The 22,850-nt window shown below is 38.6% G+C and overlaps 2 protein-coding genes across 5 annotated transcripts in view; both read left to right on the top strand.

Annotated features, from left to right (window-relative positions):
• LOC113678951 (uncharacterized) overlaps positions 1 to 12,605 on the top strand; it is a 56,098-nt gene extending 43,493 nt beyond the window's left edge. For 2 of the 3 annotated variants that reach the window (XM_089201676.1, XM_089201675.1), the window contains 2 exons: positions 9,076 to 10,445; positions 10,892 to 12,605. In XM_089201676.1, coding sequence (XP_089057802.1) covers positions 9,076 to 10,445; positions 10,892 to 11,089 — 1,568 coding nt within the window. In that variant the 3' untranslated portion in view covers positions 11,090 to 12,605. Of the gene's footprint in view, positions 1 to 655; positions 719 to 2,568; positions 2,665 to 2,928; positions 3,070 to 3,951; positions 4,034 to 5,433; positions 5,716 to 7,401; positions 7,560 to 7,682; positions 7,756 to 8,071; positions 8,230 to 8,352; positions 8,513 to 9,075; positions 10,446 to 10,891 lie in introns of all 3 variants that reach the window. The other variant, XM_089201679.1, reaches the window with a different exon arrangement.
• A 5,721-nt stretch (positions 12,606 to 18,326) lies between these two features.
• Positions 18,327 to 22,850, top strand: part of LOC149048173 (uncharacterized) — an 8,657-nt gene continuing 4,133 nt past the window's right edge. The window contains exons 1-5 of one of the 2 annotated variants that reach the window (XM_089201681.1): positions 18,343 to 18,969; positions 20,688 to 20,845; positions 20,974 to 21,133; positions 21,700 to 21,752; positions 22,056 to 22,847. In XM_089201681.1, coding sequence (XP_089057807.1) covers positions 18,726 to 18,969; positions 20,688 to 20,845; positions 20,974 to 21,133; positions 21,700 to 21,752; positions 22,056 to 22,847 — 1,407 coding nt within the window. In that variant the 5' untranslated portion in view covers positions 18,343 to 18,725. Of the gene's footprint in view, positions 18,970 to 20,687; positions 20,846 to 20,973; positions 21,134 to 21,699; positions 22,848 to 22,850 lie in introns of both variants that reach the window. The other variant, XM_089201680.1, reaches the window with a different exon arrangement.

Genomic DNA, 22,850 nt, shown 5'->3' with positions numbered 1-22,850 from the left:
TTCTCTCCTCTGCTAATATTGTACTGTTGACCATTTGCTCCACTTTACTAATGTTCTGGTTTGGTAATATCTGCCTTTTCCTACATCTAGGCAGTTTGGAAAGCTGCAAAACTTTAGAATAAAAGTTCATCAACAAATGCTTTTCATCCAGCCAATTTATTCTTGTTTTTCTCATTACCATGTTCCCAACAATGGCATAGCTCCATTTTCTGCATATAAAAACACACACAACCCACAATTCCTCTACTAACTCTTATGAAGGGCTACCACTCCAAATGTCAGCTTTGAAACACTTAACAGTGGCCAATTTATTTTATCAAGTCAGTTGATAATAACAAATTACCTTGCTATACTCTCCCACTGACACAGCACCACAGTCTTCAGAAACTTACCCTCTAAACCTACTACACCAAACTACACCGAACTACACTTACTGCACCAAACTACACTAGACTACACATACTGCACCAAACTACCCTTACTTCCCAAACTATTTGATTTTATGATAAATGTTATAGTTTTTCCTTAGATAGTGTAAAACCTTGTTTCATATTTGTGATGGTAATCATGGATCTAGTATAATTATAATCTGATCAAGATTCCTCAAAAAAGAGTTATGCAATTTTGGAGTAAATTAGATATATTCATCTCAAAGTTTCTAGGAACTGCAGAGATCACAAATTCACCGTGGCAAGTGGAGGCTTTCCTGAAACATCTGGTAATACACCCCTGACATGTTAAACTGATTAGCTCTTTGATTAGTATTCAATCAACTCACCCCCAGGGACCAACTTGCTCATGCATAAAATCACTTCAATAAGCTCATTACAGATTTAGACTTGTTTCAGTTTAGTTTTGATGTTTTTGGCAGCTGGTAATTACCATCACATTCAAACATTTAGATGCTATGGATGCTTTCCAACACCTTTGGGACACTTATTACACTGCAGAATTCTATATTTCTTCAGTAGGAAAGCTTTTATTTTATTTACATGTTACACTTTTGTGTTGTTTTGTTTGTTGTGTTACATAATTTGGCCAAAGAATCAAAGCAATTGTTTGGGGATTTAGATCTCAGCATCTAAGTGTTCATATGTAATGGTATGCCAGTTGCTGAACACTTTGGTTTGGTAATATCTGTGAATATTATTTATTAAATGGATATGAGAAGGATCTTTGCCAGAATAAACACTATTTCAAGGGAAATAGAAAAGTAATTTTACATGTGGGTGGGTTGGTGTGGGCAAGTTAGTTCATGGGTGATTTGACTGTTAATTTCACTCACATTTTACAAGCTAATCAAATTACTGGGCTAGACTGTAACATGAATTGTGTTAAATTTAGTACTTGGATCAAACTTAAGACCTTATTATTTACAGACAGCTGATGATCACATGTTGGATCCCAAAACTGTAATGTTCAACATGTCAATATATTGTTATACAAGCTAAATTGTTAAAAATGGTTTCATAATTGATTCTTTTATGGGTCGGTCTTTCAATACTTTTTCACTCCTAATCTCTTTAAAGAATTATATCACACACATGCCCATCGATTTTCTCATGATAATTAATGATGATGTGATGGGAAGACTACAGCTAGCAAGACACATGTCTAATTTTACATTTATGCACCTGCAACTTTTAAGAAAAGAATGGTAATGCCAATTTTTTAATATTTAATTGCAATCAGCATATCAAGGTTCACCTTGTTCAAAGTTACCTTTAAACTCCCTTCACATGTTGCTGTTTTGTTTATATTCAACAAGTATTTGCAGAAGGTTAGGAGAGTATCATTGTACAATATTCACTGAGTGTAAGGTGAATAATTGTTTTAGTACAATTGCCTGTAAATGCATTTGAAATCTCTGGTAAATGTTTGTTTTGATGTTGAACCCATTCTGTTTCTATTGTTTTGATTACTCATATTGAAATAGAGTCAGTTCCCACTAGGATTTGATAGGTTCATTAAATTCACTTGGCAAAAACTTCATGTCTTTATTTTAAAAAGTGTTACTCCAAACTTAATTACTAGCATCGTTTGTGCACTTCCTCTGTAACACTGACAAAACCTGAGGTAGCCATTTTGAAATTTAGTGCTCCTGCTATAATCACCTAAAAGAAGATATGATGCAATCCTCTACCAATCAGAGGGTGTACATCTCTATAATCACTGGAGCGATTATAGTAATATTAATTATGTTAAGTGGTTGAGGCTAAATTGCTAAACTCAAAACTGCATTGTAACTGAAGTTTTAAAACAATCAGTGAAGTATGTTCAGAACCATCATAAATACATTACATTGTTGCAGAATTAAGGTGGCACTAAGACCACAACACACCTATATTTTGAACTTTGCAAAAACAATCAAATTCAATATGTTAATGTAAACATTAGGGGCTCACACATACCTGGGTTTATGTACCTGTAACATTTATGTTTGGGAGCAGAACATGTGGTTTATTTATCACATGCATGAATATAAATTTGGCAAGGGCTGCAAACTTTTCATGCATAAATTAATCTGTGATTGCTAAATGTTGCTGTTATTGAAATTCATCTTTGTAGGCAAGGACAGCAGGTCTTAAGGCAGGAGGGCAGATGCCATATTGTGAACTATGTATTTCCAGGACTCGTGTCTGGACAAAGCAAAAGATATCCAGAGTAAGAGAACAGAGTTTAGAATTTATTTATCATAATATTGTATAAATTTTATCTAGAGAATTTAAACCAGTCCTCAAATCCAATCTCAATTTTTTAAAGTCTATCTACTTTGTCAGAATTTGTGCTGCAAACTTGCTTATTTGAATTATATCACACAATGCTCAGAAGATCATAGTTAGGTTCTCTATACAGGTGTCCTCTTGGATATCTTAGAAATCATTTTCTAGATGTACTTCAACTTTTTCTTTGGCTATATTTTTGTAGGTTAGAGAGCATTCCCGTCAAATCAGTAGAATATCATTCACTACTCAAGATCCAGATGACAAAACAGTATTTGGCTATGTGTGCAGACCAGTTAACCCCCTTGAAAACAATACTGAGCTTTATGCTTTTAAGTCCGAAGAAGTAAGTAAAACCAAAAAGGGCCTTGTGATAACTTAGCTGAATTATTAGGAATTCATATAGCCTTTTTATTTATGGATGAGTTTAGACTAGGAATCTTGTCTTCTTTAAAGAAAAACAATATGCAAGACCAGGCTTTGAACTTTGTAGGGGTTCTTTCATCAGAACCAATTAAGGTTGCCCGGTGATTAAGATGTCAGATAGAGAGATCTCAAGTTGTGAAAGCAAATGGATTTGTTTCAAGGATTGCAGAGTGGTAGCATATATGATCCTAGAATGGAGTCATGTTTGACAGACAACCCCTTGGAAATAAGTTTGATTTGATCCCTGGGACGTCCTTGGCGCGGTTCTGTCTCTACAGGAATTAGTATCAATCTGTTTGGTACTCAGGCTGCGTTAAAATCGAAAAATAACTCCTTTTCACCGTAGCGGTGAAGGTTTTAAACTTTAAGAAAAAAAGGCTGTGAATCGACCAGAATACCTACAGACACTGTAATTTCAGAAGTATAAAGAAATTTTTTATGACATCATTACATTTGAACCCCAAAAAGTTATCTTCCTTTGCCAAAGTTCTACGGAAGGAAAGGTATTCCACGTAACACCCAGATCAGACAGACATATTTCAGCAAACGCATAAACATTTGAGAATGAAGGGCTCATACGTTCTTAGTTACACATTTCTCTTTGATGATTTAGGATGATTACAAAGGTAAAATATTACAAATGTTGTTTGGTGCAGTTTTACCCCTTGTCTTGGAGGTGAAATTTTTTTCTTCAGACAAAAACCCTTCATTTATTATACAGATTACAACTTTAAGACTCTCAAGTGCAAGTCTCGATGAGTTGCGAGCTTTTAATATATTGCATAACGTTTTTACTCTTCAGGCCGAGGTTATCATTAAAACCTTGAGGAAATATATAAGACCTACGACTAATATCATGACACAGGTGGCCGGATCATTAGATGGTATGTACTACTGAGCCAAAGTGCCCCATGTACGTTATTTAATAGCTAGCCAGATTAGTTTTGTTCTACATAAATGACCTATTGATTTCCTTGTCGCCGGTGTCTTTTTTCAGGCGCGCACCTCTTCGATATCAGCTCACTCTTGTGCAGGATTGTCATTAGTTACAAAGTGCTTATCATCTCCATCATAACCTTCATCATTGTTATTTTTTATCCATCTTGTCAATCTAATCAGACACAATCCTTTACGTGACTTAAGGGCAGGTGCATAACGGAGGCATCTAAACACTTACATGAAGGTGCTCTGTTTAAGAACGGTCTGAGTACACGCAGATAAACATCCAGTTTGTAACGAGCAAAATACAGCTACTGGCAAAATACTTTTTATTTTTGTTAAGTATTGATATGTTTCTTAACTACTGCTAAAATAAATTTGAAGAATAGAGAAAATGTACAACAAAGAGCTGTAAGGAACTAATCCAAGTGGAGACCCACTCTTACAAGGCTGAACAACACAAATGAGATGTGCTTAAAAAAAAAAGCACACAATTGGGACTCTGCCTATAGGCTTGACTAGAACTATACATTTTTACTCAAAGTGAAAATTTTACTTAAGGTTGTAAAGCAATAGAGGGTGTAGAAGGATGTAGGAGTGGCTTTTTTAGGTGAAAGTTTATCACAAATGAAATGGTGAAGGTAAAGTCTGTACTCAAGGGAAGTAGCCCACTTAGCGGGAGCTTATTCCAGTTTCCTTAACGTGAAGTGACTAGCAGCATCACTTCACCCCCGTGATGGGATGCTAGCTCAAGGCAAGGTTACCCCCCAGAATTTTATCAAGCTTCCCTGACAATATGCTGGCACCTATTTACAACATGTATACTACTCCTGGGTGAAGAGAGGCTCTATAAGAATAAAGTGTCTTGCCCAAGATTACAACGCATTGGGCTAGGGGCCCGTTTCTTGAAATTTCAGCCAATTAAACGGGCCTGAAGCCATATTTCAAAATCAAAAGTAAGAGAATAGAGAAGCAAGCTGTGACGCCCAAACCAGTCCACTTTGTTTTTGTAGCTGATAGTTTTATTGTATGATTCTGAAAACTTTTGAAACTTCCATCGTGAATGAAAACAGAACAGCGGTATGGGCCTGTTGACATGTGGTTACCGAGAAACGGGCCACAGGTCTCGAACCCAGACCTCTTCTCCCAGAGTCCAGCACACTAACCTTATAAGTGTTATTCCTCAGTAAATTATGGGTATATCATAGTTTAAGATTAATGTTTTATCCTCTTAGTGTGAAAATAAGGGATAAATAATGTCCTTTGGGAAGAAGAAACTTTTCTGTTGAAAAAGAAGTATCCATTTCAGATGATCATAATTTCTTTTAATGATTTCTTTGGACAGAAGAATCTAAGGAACATGTACAACCTGCCACACATTTAACTTCTCACAGATCACCAACCTCTAAAGATGAAGTGAAGCAGTTACAGCAAGGAGCACATAGAAATAATGGATCTGTGGTAACAGCCAAATATGTCTTGGATAGAAAGTCAAGTGAAATTGAAGAAGCTATGGAAGTGGAAATGGAAAAGGAAATGTCTTCCAAAGACCCTTCAGAAAAGCCGTATTCACACTCACATGCATCTGCATTGCCCAGAAATGATTTGGCAGTTAACAATGGAACTGGTTGGTACTCAATATATTTTTGTTAATTTTTGGAATTAATTAAATGTATATTCAATGCTGATTTGTTACCATAGTCAAACCTGTATTAAGGGCTGGTTTTCAAAGTCTCAAAATTCTTGAACATTGTAATTTTCATCTTTTTTAAGCAATTATGGTCATGCACCCTTTACTTGAGTCCCAATGGCCTGTTTGTATCGCTTCCTACCTGTATTGAATGGTTGCTCAAAATGGGACCACTTGAATAAAACCAAGAATAATTTTTCAGGAAAAATTTAACCCATGTTTATCTCTGCTGAAACAATTAGTAGTATTTTGAGCAAGTTTTTGTAGAATTAGTGGTCAGTTGTAGAATGAAATGGAGTTTTATACAATACCCTTTTTCTGTGGAACCTGTATCAAGTGGTCAACCTGTATTAAGTGGTCACCCTGCTATTCCCTGTGGGTGACTGTTTAATACAGGTTCCACTGTATTATGCACTTCTGCTCTAGAATATTTAATGGGAGTGCATGTACTGTAGTAATGCTGGTGATTGATCCCCCATGTAAGGAAGCATCAAGAGATGTCTTGAAGTCATCTTCAGAATTAATCTACTTACCACAGACTTCATTTAGTTAAGCAGTTTTAAATTGTGAATTGCAGCCATCAGGCTGCTTATTTATTGCAAGATGCAAAGACACAGAAGGTGATTTAGTTTTCAGTGCATTTGGGCTTATATGTTTCTCCCCTACTCAGCTTAATTTAATTTCCCTTTGATACTCTTAAGTCAAAGGATATAGGGGGGACCTGGCACAATACTGTTTATTTTTATTAGGTATTGGTATGTATGTTAGCTGCTTCTGAAATAGATTTGAAGAGTAGAAAAAATGCACAACACGGAGAGTTTTTTAGGAACTAATCCAAATGGGGACCTTCTCTCACAGGGCTGAACAACAAAAATGAGATGTACATAAACACATCTGGGGCTCTGCCTTAAGGCTTGACCAAACCTGTACTTTTTTCCACGTTATTATAAGTGAAAATTTTTTGAAAGCTTATGAAGGGAGAGAGGGTGTGGGAGAAAGTAGGAGTGCCTTTTTTATGTGAAAGTTTATTACAACTGTAAGATTAAAGGTAAATACTGTGCTCAAGCCAAGTAGCCCACTTAGCAGGAGCTTATTCCAGTTTCCTTAGCGTGAAGTGACTAGCGGCATCACTTCTCCCCTCCCCCTGGGATGGGATGCTAGCCCAAGGCAAGGTTACCCCTCACCCCCCCCCCCCCAGAACATTATCAGGCTTCCCTGATAATATACTGGTACCCATTTACAACATGCCTTATGCCATATCTTAAAATCAAAAGTTCAAAAATGGGGAACCAGGTTTTGACACCCTAACCAGTCCACTTGGTTTCTTTAGCTGATAGTTTTTTTTTTATATAATTCTCAAAACATATGAAACTCCCATCTTTAATGAAAACAGAAGAGCTTGATGGGCCTGTTTACATGTAGTTACTGAGACCCTCGAGAAATAGGCTCTAGATCTCCAACCCAGACCTGTACACACCAGAGTCTAGCACACTTACCACTAGACTGCCATGTCTTCCACTATCACAACTTCAATAAAGACAGTGTTGTAGACAGTTTGCAACTGGTTAAGCATTATTTTGCTAGCGACCAGTAATTCTTGTAATAGTTAAATTTTTGCTGCAGGTGACAGTGGCATTGTGTCAGTTGAAAACCATTATGGAATGGAGGTTGGATCTATGGTAGAGGTTCCTATGGCAGATGGTGTTCCAAGATATGGTGTCTTTCGCAGGATGGGAAATATGCCACAAGTGAAGGAAAAGCTGGTAGCAGGTCTAGAATTGGTGAGTAAGATTTATCAGGCTCAGCCAGAGTAAAAACATTGTGGTAAACCATAGATTTTATTTTGTAGCACTTTATTTATTATTATATCACCAACATTTATTCTGTACTTTCTTTCCTTGAAGGAAGAGGAGAAGTCTGGATGTTCAGATGGGACTTTTAATAAAGAAAGATATTTCACCTGCCCAAAAGGAAGAGGTTTCTTTGTTTTACTGGAGAATTGAGAATTGTTTTTTTTATATAATTCTCAAAACATGTGAAACTCCCATCTTTAATGAAAACAGAAGAGCTTGATGGGCCTGTTTACATGTAGTTACTGAGACCCTCGAGAAATAGGCTCTAGATCTCCAACCCAGACCTGTACACACCAGAGTCTAGCACACTTACCACTAGACTGCCATGTCTTCCACTATCACAACTTCAATAAAGACAGTGTTGTAGACAGTTTGCAACTGGTTAAGCATTATTTTGCTAGCGACCAGTAATTCTTGTAATAGTTAAATTTTTGCTGCAGGTGACAGTGGCATTGTGTCAGTTGAAAACCAGTATGGAATGGAGGTTGGATCTATGATAGAGGTTCCAATGGCGGATGGTGTTCTAATATATGGTGTCATTCGCTGGATGGGAAATTTTCCACAAGTGAAGGAAAAGCTGGTAGCAGGTCTAGAATTGGTGAGTAAGATTTATCAGGCTCAGCCAGAGTAAAAACATTGTGGTAAACCATAGATTTTATTTTGTAGCACTTTATTTATTATTATATCACCAACATTTATTCTGTACTTTCTTTCCTTGAAGGAAGAGGAGAAGTCTAGCTGTTCAGATGGGACTTTTAATAAAGAAAGATATTTCACCTGCCCAAAAGGAAGAGGTTTCTTTGTTTTACTGGAGAATTGCCGACCAGATTCCCGCTTTCCTAACTCACCAACCACTGATGTCTGTTTAAATGCTGAAAAAGGTAAGCAAGCCAGGCTGAACAACACAAATGAGATGTGCACAGCCAAAAAAAAAAAAATCCGGGCCTTTGCTTTTAGGCTTGACTAGACCTATACATTTTTCCAAGTTATTTTAAGTGAAAATTTTCTAAAGCTTGTAAAGCGGGAGAAGTTGTAGTAAGATGCAGGAGAGCCTTTTTTTCATTGAAATTGTATCACAACTGTAAGGTTCAAGGTGAAGTCTGTACGCAAGCCAAGTGGCCCACCCAGGATGTGCAGTACACTTCTGAGAAATCACCTTAAGTGTTATTCCTCGTTAAGTTACGGGTATGTCGTAGCACAAGATCACCAAAATCTAAAGATGAAGTGAAGCAGTTAGAGCAAGGAGCACATAGAAATAATGGATCTGTGGTAACAGCCAAATTTGTCTCAGATAGAAAGTCAAGTGAAATTGCGGAGTAGAAATGGAAAAGAATTCAACTAGTGAATAAAAGTATATATTTTCCACTTCCGGCTTGGCACAGGTTCCTCATTTTGCTCTTAAACTGACAAAAAATTGAAGACGGATTTCTCCTCTTGTAAACAGACAGGCGACTTAAGGAGGAAAATGAACGAGGAGGAAACGTTCACAGGCTGGTGAGAGAACTGGAGGAACAGGTGACGCATTTGCAAGCAGAACTACGAGAGAAAGAGTTGAGAGAGACCAGCTTACATGAACAGCTGAAGAAAAAAGAACAACTTGAAGAAACTTCAAGGAAACAATCGGCTGAGATAGAGCAGCAGCTGACAAACCTGCGTGGACAAGCACAGGAGAGTAAGGAACAAATGCGAGATGTAACCCAGCAAATGACGATTGTCCAAGGGCAGCTACAAGAAAAAAATGAAGAAACTGCTAATTTACAGAATCAAGCTACTGCCCTAAGGCAACAACTGGAGGAAAAAGACCAGGAAATGAATGAATTGGAAACAACTCTGTCCACAGCTCAGGATGAGTTACGTGAACATCAACGACAACTGAGAGATGTAACTCAGCAAATGACGATTGTCCGAGGGCAGCTACAAGAAAAAAATGAAGAAACTGCTAATTTACAAAATCAAGCTACTGCCCTAAGGCAACAACTGGAGGAAAAAGACCAGGAAATGAATGAATTGGAAACAACTTTGTCTACAGCTCAGGATGAGTTACGTGAACATCAACGACAACTGAGAGATGTAACGCAGCAAATGACGATTGTCCGAGGGCAGCTACAAGAAAAAAATGAAGAAACTGCTAATTTACAGAATCAAACTACTGACCTAAGGCAACAACTGGAGGAAAAAGACCAGCAAATGAATGAATTGGAAACAACTCTGTCTACAGCTCAGGATGAGTTAGGTGAATATCAACGACAACAGTCTCCTGATTGGGTTATTTCACGGGATCACATTCAGCTAATAGGTAGATTTCTTGGCAGAGGAGGCTGGGGAAGTGTTATCGAAGGCAAATATTGTGGTTGTTCTGTTGCAGTGAAACAGATCCATGAGTTGATTCTCTCTCCTCACAACCTCAAATTATTTGAGCGAGAAATGGATATTGCATCAAGATGCCGCCACCCTTGCTTGCTGCAGTTCATCGGAGCTACAAATGACGAAGGGAATCCATTGTTTGTAACAGAGCTGATGGAAACAAGTTTACGCGCTCTGTTGGAACAGAGAGCTCTTTCTGAGGCTGAAATGTCTTTTATTTCCCTGGATGTAGCTCGGGCGCTAAACTACCTTCACCAAAAGCAACCATCTCCCATTATTCACCGCGACATCAGCAGTGCAAATGTGCTACTTTGGCGACAGGGTGAACATTGGCGAGGCAAAGTGTCAGATTATGGAACTGCCAACTTTATGCAGCAAACCATGACAGTTGCTCCTGGTGCCATGATATACAGTGCTCCTGAAGCACTTACTAAAAATCAAACTGTCAAGGTTAGCTGTAATTTGTTTATTGTATTTATGCGTGCATTTCACGTGCACGTAAGTTTATGAATTGACTTAAACTTAAGGTAACGGACATTAATATTTATCTTGTAAATATTACTAGTAGGTCAGGATTTTTTATTTGTTGACATAAAATAGACAGTATGCGTAATTGGCAGGCCGAATTGGCATTCTATTGTACTCATGTATATTAGCCTAACTAGTCTGATCTTTGAGGTAAGGTTTTTATTGTTCCTAGGACATACTGACAATGCTAGTTGGGCTAATCTACTTGAATACAAAGGAATACTAATCGAGTCTGCCATGGGGTCTATATAGTCAAGTGTTATCGCTTATCTCGAGATAGAAATGGATCGAGACATTTTCACTCATTCGACGTAAGAAACTAGTGCAGTGCTGTATTTCCTCTCATTTTCGTCCCTTATCTTGTTCAGGTTGATGTGTACAGTTTTGGTGTCCTCCTCTGTGAGATGTGCATCCGGGAATTGCCAGATCCAATGAGGCGTGATCGGCAAGTCGTCATGGTTAAAAACAAATTGAATCGAGCCCTTATCCGGGGATGTTTGCAATCGGAGCCCGAGGCGAGACCAAGCATACAGGAGATCATTGATGAACTTGAGGAACCTGTTTAAAACAGGTTTAGTCGGTTTTGCTTTTAACAGAATTAACGTAATTCTGCAATTACCAATGTAATTGTAATGGTGCGTATGCTACTGAAGGACATCTCTGGTGTATCCCCCCCCTTCCCCAACCCGGAAATCACAAGACATGATTAGATTGATTAATTTCAAAAATCAATTTCATTATTCAGAATTGGAGAAAGTCATGAAATTTTAAAGGAATGGAAAATGGTCGGAGTATCGTCAACTAAAAGCATTTACTACGTGGGAGGTTGTCCTGTAAGTGTTTTGCATAAAGAGTTTATGAACAAATAAGTTTTATGATTTCTTTTTTAGCTTAGTTCTGCAAAATGCCCTCCCACCTTGATTTAAATCTTAAGCGAAGACCCTCGTATGTTTGGCAAGGTTTGAAATTAGGGGATGTTATGTTATTTTCCCAAGTACTAGCTGAACCATTTTTGGCACGTGCTTGAATCTGAATGGCGTGCGATCAGTTTGATTCCTATCATGCACTTTTAAGGGCATTCGTAATATTGCATTGGACGTCCTTACTGAGCATGATTTTACACCCGACCGCTGCGCGCAGATTAACAAATGGTGGCTCTTTTCTTTGTGCTCGGTACTCACCAGAGAGGTAAATTGTCACTTTCTCCAAACGAGGAGGTTGATCTATCATTTTTTCTCTACTTTGGTGTTGGGCACGTATTATCTTTCCGTAAAATAAATATAAACGAATTCTCTTCAAAGGAAAAGGAATTCAATTTTGGAAACGCGAACGTAGTAGGATCCGGTAATTATAATTTTCTATGTATTTTGGCAATCATATAGGACCTGTATTTTTTTATTTCAAAATTTACATTCCTTCAAGGTAAACAACCAATGGTTAAAGTTTGACAAAAATCTCAGTGCAGGTTCTTTTTCAGAGGTCTGATCTTAGGATCACACTCCAGGTGCTTCGAAAATAGAAAATTCACATAGAAATAAGCTTTAATGCGTTTCATTCCGATAACATATTGGTCACATGGTACTTTTTTTAGCAAAACTGCTTTTCAGAAGTCCACAGAAATAAATAAATAGAAATGTTAACGAGGGAATTTATGGTAATGTTCTCTTTATTGTGTAGAAAACCGTGCAAAGTATCGATAAATTTCTCCTGTGAGAACCATGTTTACTCCTCGTTCTAAAATTACAACCTACGTGATCACCACATCCTGTCACTTTCTCAGCCGGGAAAAAAAGTGTATGGTCTACATTAATTTAATTACCTAGCTGTTAAACTATGAAATTCCCTATTTGATGGCCTGAGAGCTTGCGAGGATTTTTATGAATTTGAGAGGAAAATTCTTAGTTTTGTCAATTTTAACATTTAAAATCACAAGCATGTATTTTTATATCTGTTGTAAATTGCATCGTATTTTATAGTATTTTACATTTTACTAATGTATTATTTGGAAGGCATGTAAATTTTATAATGTTATTAGAATTTGTATTCTCATTGTATTTTGCTATATTAAACAGGAAGACATAAGCTTGGTAGCTACACTCAAATTCGCGTAACAATTTCAGGTCGATTGAAGTGTTTCATTCAGAAATGGGTGTTACCGCTGGATTCTGTGCATAGAAGGCTCGATTTATTCCTTTGGGTATTCACTTCGAGGGTCACGTAGAACCACCGAAAGCGGTGGAGTTAGTCGTTCTGGGAAAAGTGAGATCTTTTGGAGGAAGACTCAAAGGAATGAAATAATAGCGCAATAAAGCGACCTCGAGCGGCAGCGTCTACAAGTGTATCCTTTTTGTTTTCACGTGTCAATGAACTCCAAATAATCGTTGAAAACATTTTATGCCTTCAGGTTTTTTCGCTCAATGTTTTTCAAGTTTGACTTTTATTTATTAAAACAGAGCATTTTAAGAGCTTTAAAAGGAGATCTTGAACGAGCATAGTTGATCATTGTAGGCCGAAGTTGGTATTTTACTTCTTGTTATTGGCGTTTTAATTTGTGCACAGCCGTCTTTTACCGGTGTCACAGCGGATTTGGACCCCCCCGGTCCAAATCCACTAGCGGATATGGACCCCCCTTTCGTAGATTTGGACCACCCTACCAAACTTTCCTTTTAAGCATCCTTTGTATCATATTTGGTAACTAATTCTATTTGCAAGCTTTTTTGTCGATGTTCTTTTCAATCACAACACAACATTTCCTCAATAAAAGTAAACAAAAAAAACCTAGCGATTTCGTTCCAATTCTACCGCATTCGTTATAGCGAGTCATACAGTAAACGCAAGAATTAGATGTGAACAAACTACTCCATTCGAACTATTGAAATTGTTAAAATAAATCTTTGCTTCTTCTGATGCGAATCAACATTGGTACGAAACGTCATAACAATAGTGGAGACTATTGCGTCCAGTCACAAAAATAACTCAGTCTGATTTTCTAAAATAATAACAAACAGTTTGTGAAGAAGAACGAAGAAACTACTCATATTACAAGTCGTTCGTAAAGCCTGTGATAAGTAAAAATGTTTCTATTCTGAACTATTGGAACTCTAAGCTTATTTTTAGATGCAAATCAACATTAATGTCAACGTCCTAACAAATGTGGAGACTATTACATCGAACTCAATCTTATTTTCTAATTTTAACGATCATTAACTGTTGAGGGATGCGAAATAACACCTTAACAATTACGACGACGTCTAGAGTCTGGCAATCTGCAGACAATGCAGAGCCACTCGCCCTCCGGGGCAGTCTTAAATCCCTCGCAGCTCATGTGTAACCTTTCTTCGCACAACTCGCACTGTACCATGTCGTCCCAACACTCTGGCATTGAACAATGACAAAATAAATAAGTGTCACAAGTTTGTCTCTTATTGAATCTAGCGGTGTTCGACTATCGCGGAAAAGGTTCAAAAACGACCTCACTCCAGACATTAAACTAAATTCTTGCCCATTTTCCCTTGGTCAAAAGAAACATCCGACGGGATGCCAGTTCGTATACATTAACGATACGCATGTTTTGAGTTAAAAACATACTTAATTACGCACTGGAAGGTAAAATATCATCCATTTTTACTAAAACGTTAAGGATGATGTTTTCACTCAGTTTTGTTGGGGGGTCCAAATCCGCGGAGGGGGGTCCAAATCCGCTGGGACACCGGCGCGTGAGAAGCATGAATTCTGAAGAATGACTGCAGACATTTTATGCATTCAAGTTTTTTTCGCCAAATGTTTTCAATTTTGATTTGCGAAAAATAAAAAAGGGAATTTTGCGAGCTCTACAAAGAGACCTTTGAACGAGATGTGTGTGAAACGTGTTTGCAAGTCGTGCATTCTCGAACATTCCGATAATCGCGTGCTAGATCACAGTCGAAATTTACAAAAGTCTTATCTAAGCAAATATATAGCTTCGAGTCTGACAGCTCTTAATACATTTTAGCGAATCTGAAATTCATCAGATCCCCTTGAAAGCAATTGCTGAAGGAAGTGTTCGTGGGACGGGTGCGCTCGCGCGCCGTTTTTGTCGGCTGTGACTAAAAGTGGGACGGGGACGTGGGACTCGGGGACACGCGGGGACTCGGGGACGTGATAAACAAACAACGCCTAACATTTGCGCTGAATTTGTAGAGTATAATTATCGGTGGTCTCGTAAAAGCTGCTTTATGCTGAAGAGCTTGTTAGTAGTAGCCGATGGTTTTCAGCGTCCATGGTTCGGCCGGACATTTTTGCTTGCTTATTTGACCGTGAGAACTCTGGGTACAGAATAGTTTCAACGCAGGGGGTCTTGAAACATCCGTGCCTTATCCTTGCTAAAAAAGAATAAGGAAGAAAACACAGTTACTTACCAGGAAAGTCTTCCATGGCTGCTTACGATGTTTAAAACCCCCTGCGTTGAAACTATTCTGTACTCAGAGTTCTCACGGTCAAACAGGCAAGAAAACATATCCAGCCGAACCATGGACGCTGGAAATCATCGGCTACTACTGACAAGCTCGGGTGACGCTGTATCGGAGGCGTTCGTCGAGGGTCGAACACACAAGTTTATAGTACAGCGATTAAATTCAAAATAGGTTATGTAAGCTTCAGCACTTGTTCCCACGAAAAGTTCAAACCTGAGATGTACAAGATCGTCCTGAACAAAGGAGCCTTGTGGTCCTGCAGTAGTTTCTTGATTTTGTTTTGAGTATTTTGTGGTTGTCATAAAATAACTACTGTGATATATTTCTATTGAACAATTTTCACGGGATTTTTACCCGTGAGCGGACACATAAAATAGCATGACACCGTTACTATTTTCTTCCAGTATCAATCATTAAAAGAAGAAATATCACTTAATGCGTGATCGTGTAGTTTATACCGATTCCCGAAATCCTAGATTCATGAAAACAAGCCATCAAACCACACTGCTCTGTTTTTGTTTAGTCACACGTGGCTCACAGATAAAGATATACCAAAACAGATAAAAAAATTTTCAGTATGTTTGAGCTATTTACTAGGTTATCAATGCGCCAATAAGCCCAATAGTAACGTTTGAATTTTAGACGGTAACTTCGTCTCTTAAAAAGTAAATTATGAGAAAGATTCTCCTTGCAGCGTTGAGTTCGTTGAGAGAAGTTCAATGTTTTTTTTACTTACGTAATACGAAAAATTTGTCAACACTGAAACGTCAAATGATTCGTGAAATAACGAAGGGGAATTTCAGGAATTGTATACACCCTACGTTTATGGGGAATTCTGAAGTGAATGGATGTAAATGACCTACCCGATTTTGTTTCCTCAATATGCGAAAAGTTCGATGGATTCCTCCACTAAAATACCTAAAAAAATTAAAACAGTTTCGCGGGTTATGCAAAAATCGAATGCTACTGGTACGTTTTATTATATTTCAAACTCTGTTTTCAAAAGGAATTCTCATTTTTGTTGATGTGTGGAGGCAATGCCGAGTTTCATCGCTTAGATGGTAAACGGTAAACGGTTTGCCGAAAAATTGGATCGGTACATTACCACCATTGTGTTCAAAGACGGGAGACGCTGCAAATGCATAATTTGAAAAAGTATTTCGGTATACTAGATTACGCACTTAGAGTGTTTTCCAAGTGCTTTCCTTTATATGAAATACCTTTAAATATTTCAACACTTTTCCGCCCGGTGCATTGCGTAAGTTTTTACAAAATTGCCTTCAAAAGATCGAGTCTCTACAGGGCCCACACTGAATTGATAAAAGCAAAAATTCAGTTAAAAATAAAAGAAACTGCCCACCATTTTTCGAAAACCTCTTGTGATTTAAGTCCTTTGAGTGCAAGGCCTTCTTTACAAAGCATGTGGAACTACTAAGAAGAAAACTCTCGAGCATATCCTCGAACTTATCTCTTTCCATCGAAATAACCCACGAAGTACTGGTTTTCAACAGAACAATTTTCAAGGTTTTCCTCAAGGAAGTCAATCTCCGATTTGTTTAAAGAGGATTGATTGGTCGCCGCCATCATTACGCATTCTAGTGTCTTATTCAAAAATTGCCATCAGTTTTTAGATGTCATCCTTTCACGGGCTTTCGCAATATTCGCAGGTTTCATTATTTCCCCAACGACCAAAATTACCGTGTACTCTTACCTTCGACGAACGCCTTCGATGTAGAGTCACCCGAAAAGCTCTCCAGCATATTACACCTTCCTCGAGACCACCGAAATTATACTTTACAAATTCAGGTGTTGTTTGTTTATCACGTCCCCGAGTCCCCGCGCTTCCCTGAGTTCCCGCGTCCTACGTCCCACGTCCCACGTCTCCGAGTCCCCGAGTCCCGAGTCCCGCGTCCCACGTCCCCGAGTCCCAGTCCTACTTTCCCGTTCTACTTTTAGTCACAGCCGTTTTTGTCAATTAACTCCAAACTTCTGTTGTTTACATTTAAGCTATTGTTTTTGTCTGATGTATTTCATTGCTGTAAACGCTAACGAACTGCTCCAAAGGCTGAAAGGTAGACGACAAAATTCAATTCTTGCCATTGCCGTTCGCATACGCGAGGCGGTTTACCTAACTTGTGTTAAATTATAGAAGCATGGTGTCTGTCAAATTCGGCGTTCGTTGCTGTTTGGTTAAGAAATTAAAAGCAAATTTTTGCGGAATTGAAGTTATTTTTTGTTTTTGGACGATAAACACAAGAAATTGCCACAGAACCTAAACATGAATATGAATACTTAACGAACTACGAAGCGTGGGTACACACTTAAATCGACGTGAAGTTGTAATGCGTGTTTAGCTAAAGTTTACGAATGTATGTACATATCGTTTGACTGGTTCTTTTAGTCAGCGTGTATTCATCGAGTTATGAAGCGAGTAGGTAGTTTGGAGAGTGCAAAAAATGAGTAACGTTTGCTTGAGGCACAGTCAAGAACGACTTTATCTATCTTTATCTTAGTGCTCTCCAAACTTACTAAGGGCTTTATAATTCTATGAACGCATAACCCTACATAAACCAAGCGTTTAATAAATTCACGCTGGTATTATTTCAATTTGTAATAGTCTTTTAGGGTTAGACTTAAATATAGACAATCGGAATAAAATAGCGAGTAAAGTTCTGCTGTTGCATACGCTGTTTAGATCGCTGTATCAACTTTGTGAAGGCGTTATTCCCCATGAGCGAAGGGAGACGTTACACTTTATTTCATTTAACTTATGTGATTAGTCAATGTCATTGAGTTTTCTCTCCAAGTTTAAGGTGCAAATAAATGCGTTTGATCTCAAAGATAAAAAAAAAAAACTCTCAAATTCCACGATTGAGAGGCCCGTAACTTTGTCATAGACCTAACTTCTGAGCCTTCTTTTCTTATGGCGAGAGTGAACTCTTTACCTTTGAACACGTTCATATTAAAAGATAAAACATCTGTATCCCGCTTCAAAGACTTGTCAGTTCCAGTAAAAATTCCCCACCCCACCCTGGCAAGGTTCAAACTCTTAACCCCCGGGCACGGACGAAATACAAGGATCATAATTGTCCGGCGAAACATGGTCAAGTGACAGGCTGTGTTAAAAGGGACCGGTGTTTAACATTCAAGAAATTCGCAGAAAGCGAAGTCTCCTATCAAATCGTTGACTTTCTCGTACTTTATACATGCTCTAAATATATAATTGATCGGAAAGGCAAACATTTCAACGTTAGGTTGCCGAAACTGCAAACGGTTGCCCCAAACGCCAAAAGTTGCTCCGAAATTGCTGAGCACAATCGGAACAGGCCAACAGATAACTTAAATATGACTCGAACCATTTTCCATTTTTCTCGGGATTTCGAGTTAGCGTATTGTGCTGTATAAGGGCCTGTTTACATGGAGGTGGGGGACCTCAGGTAGGTGAGGTAACCCGCCTAGGTGGGGTAACCCGCCTGGAAGAAAAAAAGGCTGTGAATCGACCAGAATACCTACAGACACTGTAATTTCAGAAGTATAAAGAAATTTTTTATGACATCATTACATTTGAACCCCAAAAAGTTATCTTCCTTTGCCAAAGTTCTACGGAAGGAAAGGTATTCCACGTGATACCCAGATCAGACAGACATATTTCAGCAAACGCATAAACATTTGAGAATGAAGGGTTCATACGTTCTTAGTTACACATTTCTCTTTGATGATTTAGGATGATTACAAAGGTAAAATATTACAAATGTTGTTTGGTGCAGTTTTACCCCTTGTCTTGGAGGTGAAATTTTTTTCTTCAGACAAAAACCCTTCATTTATTATACAGATTACAACTTTAAGACTCTCAAGTGCAAGTCTCGATGAGTTGCGAGCTTTTAATATATTGCATAACGTTTTTGCTCTTCAGGCCGAGGTTATCATTAAAGCCTTGAGGAAATATATAGGACCTACGACTAATATCATGACAGAGGCGGCCGGATCATTAGATGGTATGTACTACTGAGCCAAAGTGCCCCATGTACATTATTTAATAGCTAGCCAGGTTAGTTTTGTTCTACATAAATGACCTATTGATTTCCTTGTCGCCGGTGTCTTTTTTCGGGCGCGCACCTCTTCGATATCAGCTCACTCTTGTGCAGGGTTGTCATTAGTTACAAAATGCTTATCATCACCATCATAACCTTCATCATTGTTATTTTTTATCCATCTTGTCAATCTAATCAGACACAATCCTTTACGTGACTTAAGGGCACGTGTATAACGGAGGCGTCTAAACACTTACATGAAGGTGCTCTGTTTAAGAACGGTCTGAGTACACGCAGATAAACATCCAGTTTGTAACGAGCCGCAAGATTATAAACAACAAGACACAAGAAGCTTCTCTCAGAACTCAATGCATATGTATTGGGAGCTCGTGTTCTTCTGCCCTCGCTGGGTTGTTGCACACACGTGTCCTTTTGGTAAGGTCACCTGATGTAACACAATCCCTACCTTAATCCTATTGTTACACAGTTGGATGTTGCTACAAGTGCCACTCAGTTTACTTACTCAAACAACAAGTGATGAAGGATAACTTAAAGCAGCTGGGTTTGATTCATTTTTAGGTAGGAAGAATGATAAAATAACAGATGATCATCTTAATGGTCTTGAAGTTGGATAAGTGGTAGAGATCCTCTGGCATTCTGCTTATTTTATTTTCCCTTTGATATTCTCAAGTCAAAGGAGACCTAGCAAAATACTTTTTATTTTTGTTAAGTATTGATATGTTTCTTAACTACTGCTAAAATAAATTTGAAGAATAGAGAAAATGTACAACTAAGAGCTGTAAGGAACTAATCCAAGTGGAGACCCACTCTTACAAGGCTGAACAACACAAATGAGATGTGCTTTAAAAAAAAACACACAATTGGGACTCTGCCTATAGGCTTGACTAGAACTATACATTTTTACTCGAAGTGAAAATTTTGCTTAAGGTTGTGAAGCGATAGAGGGTGTAGAAGGATGTAGGAGTGGCATTTTTAGGTGAAAGTTTATCACAAATGAAATGGTGAAGGTAAAGTCTGTACTCAAAGGAAGTAGCCCACTTAGCGGGAGCTTATTCCAGTTTCCTTAACGTGAAGTGACTAGCAGCATCACTTCACCCCCGTGATGGGATGCAAGCTCAAGGCAAGGTTACCCCCCAGAATTTTATCAAGCTTCCCTGACAATATGCTGGCACCCATTTACAACATGTATACTACTCCTGGGTGAAGAGAGGCACTATAAGAATAAAGTGTTTTGCCCAAGATTACAACGCATTGGGCTAGGGGCCCGTTTCTTGAAATTTCAGCCAATTAAACGGGCCTGAAGCCATATTTCAAAATCAAAAGTAAGAGAATAGAGAAGCAAGCTGTGACGCCCAAACCAGTTCACTTTGTTTTTTGTAGCTGATAGTTTTATTGTATGATTCTGAAAACTTTTGAAACTTCCATCGTGAATGAAAACAGAACAGCGGTATGGGCCCGTTGACATGTGGTTACCGAGAAACGGGCCACAGGTCTCGAACCCAGACCTCTTCTCCCAGAGTCCAGCACACTAACCTTATAGGCCAACATGTCTTTCGCGATCACAACTGTAATAAGGTTTTAACTGTCGACAGTTTGCAACCGTTTAAGCATGATTTTACTAGTGACCAGAAATTGTTGTAATAGTAAAATTTTTCCTGTAGGTGGCAATAGCATCATGTCAGTTGAAAACCGCTATGGTTTGAGGGTTGGATCTATGGTAGAGGTTATTACGGCGCGTGGTGTTCTAAGATTTGGTGTCATTCGCTGGGTGGGAAATATGCCACAAGTGGAGAAAAAGCTGGTAGCAGGTCTGGAATTGGTGAGTGAGATTTATCAGGCTCAGACAGAATGAAAAAAATTACAGTAAACGATATATTTTACCTTTTTAGCACTTTATTATTAATTATTGTATCACCAACATTTATTCTGTACTTTCTTTCCTTGAAGGAAGAGGAGAAGTCTGCGTGTTCAGATGGGACTTTTAATAAAAAAAGATATTTCACCCGCCCAAAAAGAAGGGGTTTCTTTCTTTTACTGGAGAATTGCCGACCAGATTCCCGCTTTGCTAACTCACCAACCACTGATGTCTGTTTAAATGCTGAAAAAGGTAAGCAAGCCAGGCTGAACAACACAAATGAGATGTGCACAGCCAAAAAAAAAAAAAAAATCCGGGCCTTTGCTTTTAGGCTTGACTAGACCTATACATTTTTCCAGGTTATTTTAAGTGAAAATTTTCTAAAGCTTGTAAAGCGGGAGAAGTTGTGGTAAGATGCAGGAGAACCTTTTTTAATGCGAAACTGTATCACAACTGTAAGGTTAAAGGTAAAGTCTGTACTCAAGCCAAGTGGCCTACCCAGGATGTGCAGTACACTTCTGAGAAATCACCTTAAGTGTTATTCCTCGTTAAGTTATGGGTATGTCGTAGCACAATATCACCAAAATCTAAAGATGAAGTGAAGCAGTTAGAGCAAGGAGCACATAGAAATGATGGATCTGTGGTAACAGCCAAATTTGTCTCAGATAGAAAGTCAAGTGAAATTGCAGAGTAGAAATGGAAAAGAATTCAACTAGTGAATAAAAGTATATATTTTCCACTTCCGGCTAGGCACAGGTTCCTCATTTTGCTCTTAAACTAACAAAAAATTGAAGACGGATTTCTCCTCTTGTAAACAGACAGGCGACTTATGGAGGAAAATGAACCAGGAGGAAACGTTCACAGGCTGGTGAGAGAACTGGAGGAACAGGTGACACATTTGCAAGCAGAACTACGAGAGAAAGAGTTGAGAGAGACCAGCTTACATAAACAGCTGAAGAAAAAAGAACAACTTGAAGAAAATTTAAGGAAACAATCGGTTGAGATGGAGCAGCAGCTGACAAACCTGCGAGATGTAACTCAGCAAGTGACGATTGTCCAAGGGCAGCTACAAGAAAAAAATGAAGAAACTGCAAATTTACAGAATCAAGCTACTGCCCTAAGGCAACAACTGGAGGAAAAAGACCAGGAAATGAATGAATTGGAAACAACTCTGTCCACAGCTCAGGATGAGTTACGTGAACATCAACGACAACTGAGAGATGTAACCCAGCAAATGACGATTGTCCAAGGGCAGCTACAAGAAAAAAATGAAGAAACTGCAAATTTACAGAATCAAGCAACTGCCCTAAGGCAACAACTGGAGGAAAAAGACCAGGAAATGAATGAATTGGAAACAACTCTGTCTACAGCTCAGGATGAGTTACGTGAATATCAACGACAACAGTCTCCTGAGTGGATCATTTCACGGGATCACATTCAGCTGACGGGTAGGTTTCTCGGCAGAGGAGGCTGGGGAAGTGTTGTCGAAGGCAAATATTGCGGTTGTTCTGTTGCAGTGAAACAGATCCATGAGTTGATTCTCTCTCCTCACAACCGCAATTTATTTGAGCGAGAAATGGATATTGCATCAAGATGCCGCCACCCTTGCTTGCTGCAGTTCATCGGAGCTACAAATGACGAAGGGAATCCATTGTTTATAACAGAGCTTATGGAAACAAGTTTACGCACTCTGTTGGAACAGAGAGCTCTTTCTGAGGCTGAAATGTCTTTTATTTCCCTGGATGTAGCTCGGGCACTAAACTACCTTCACCAAAAGCAACCATCTCCCATTATTCACCGCGACATCAGCAGTGCAAATGTGCTACTTTGGCGACAGGGCGAACATTGGCGAGGCAAAGTGTCAGATTATGGAACTGCCAACTTTATGCAACAGACCATGACAGTTGCTCCTGGTGCCATGATATACAGTGCTCCTGAAGCACTTACTAAAAAGCAAACGGTCAAGGTT

The sequence above is a fragment of the Pocillopora damicornis genome, chromosome 3 (genome assembly GCF_964200805.1).
Source record: "Pocillopora damicornis chromosome 3, jaPocDami1.2, whole genome shotgun sequence".
In the NCBI taxonomy this organism is placed as follows: Eukaryota; Metazoa; Cnidaria; class Anthozoa; order Scleractinia; family Pocilloporidae; genus Pocillopora; species Pocillopora damicornis.
This window is presented reverse-complemented; position numbering and strand designations above follow the sequence as displayed.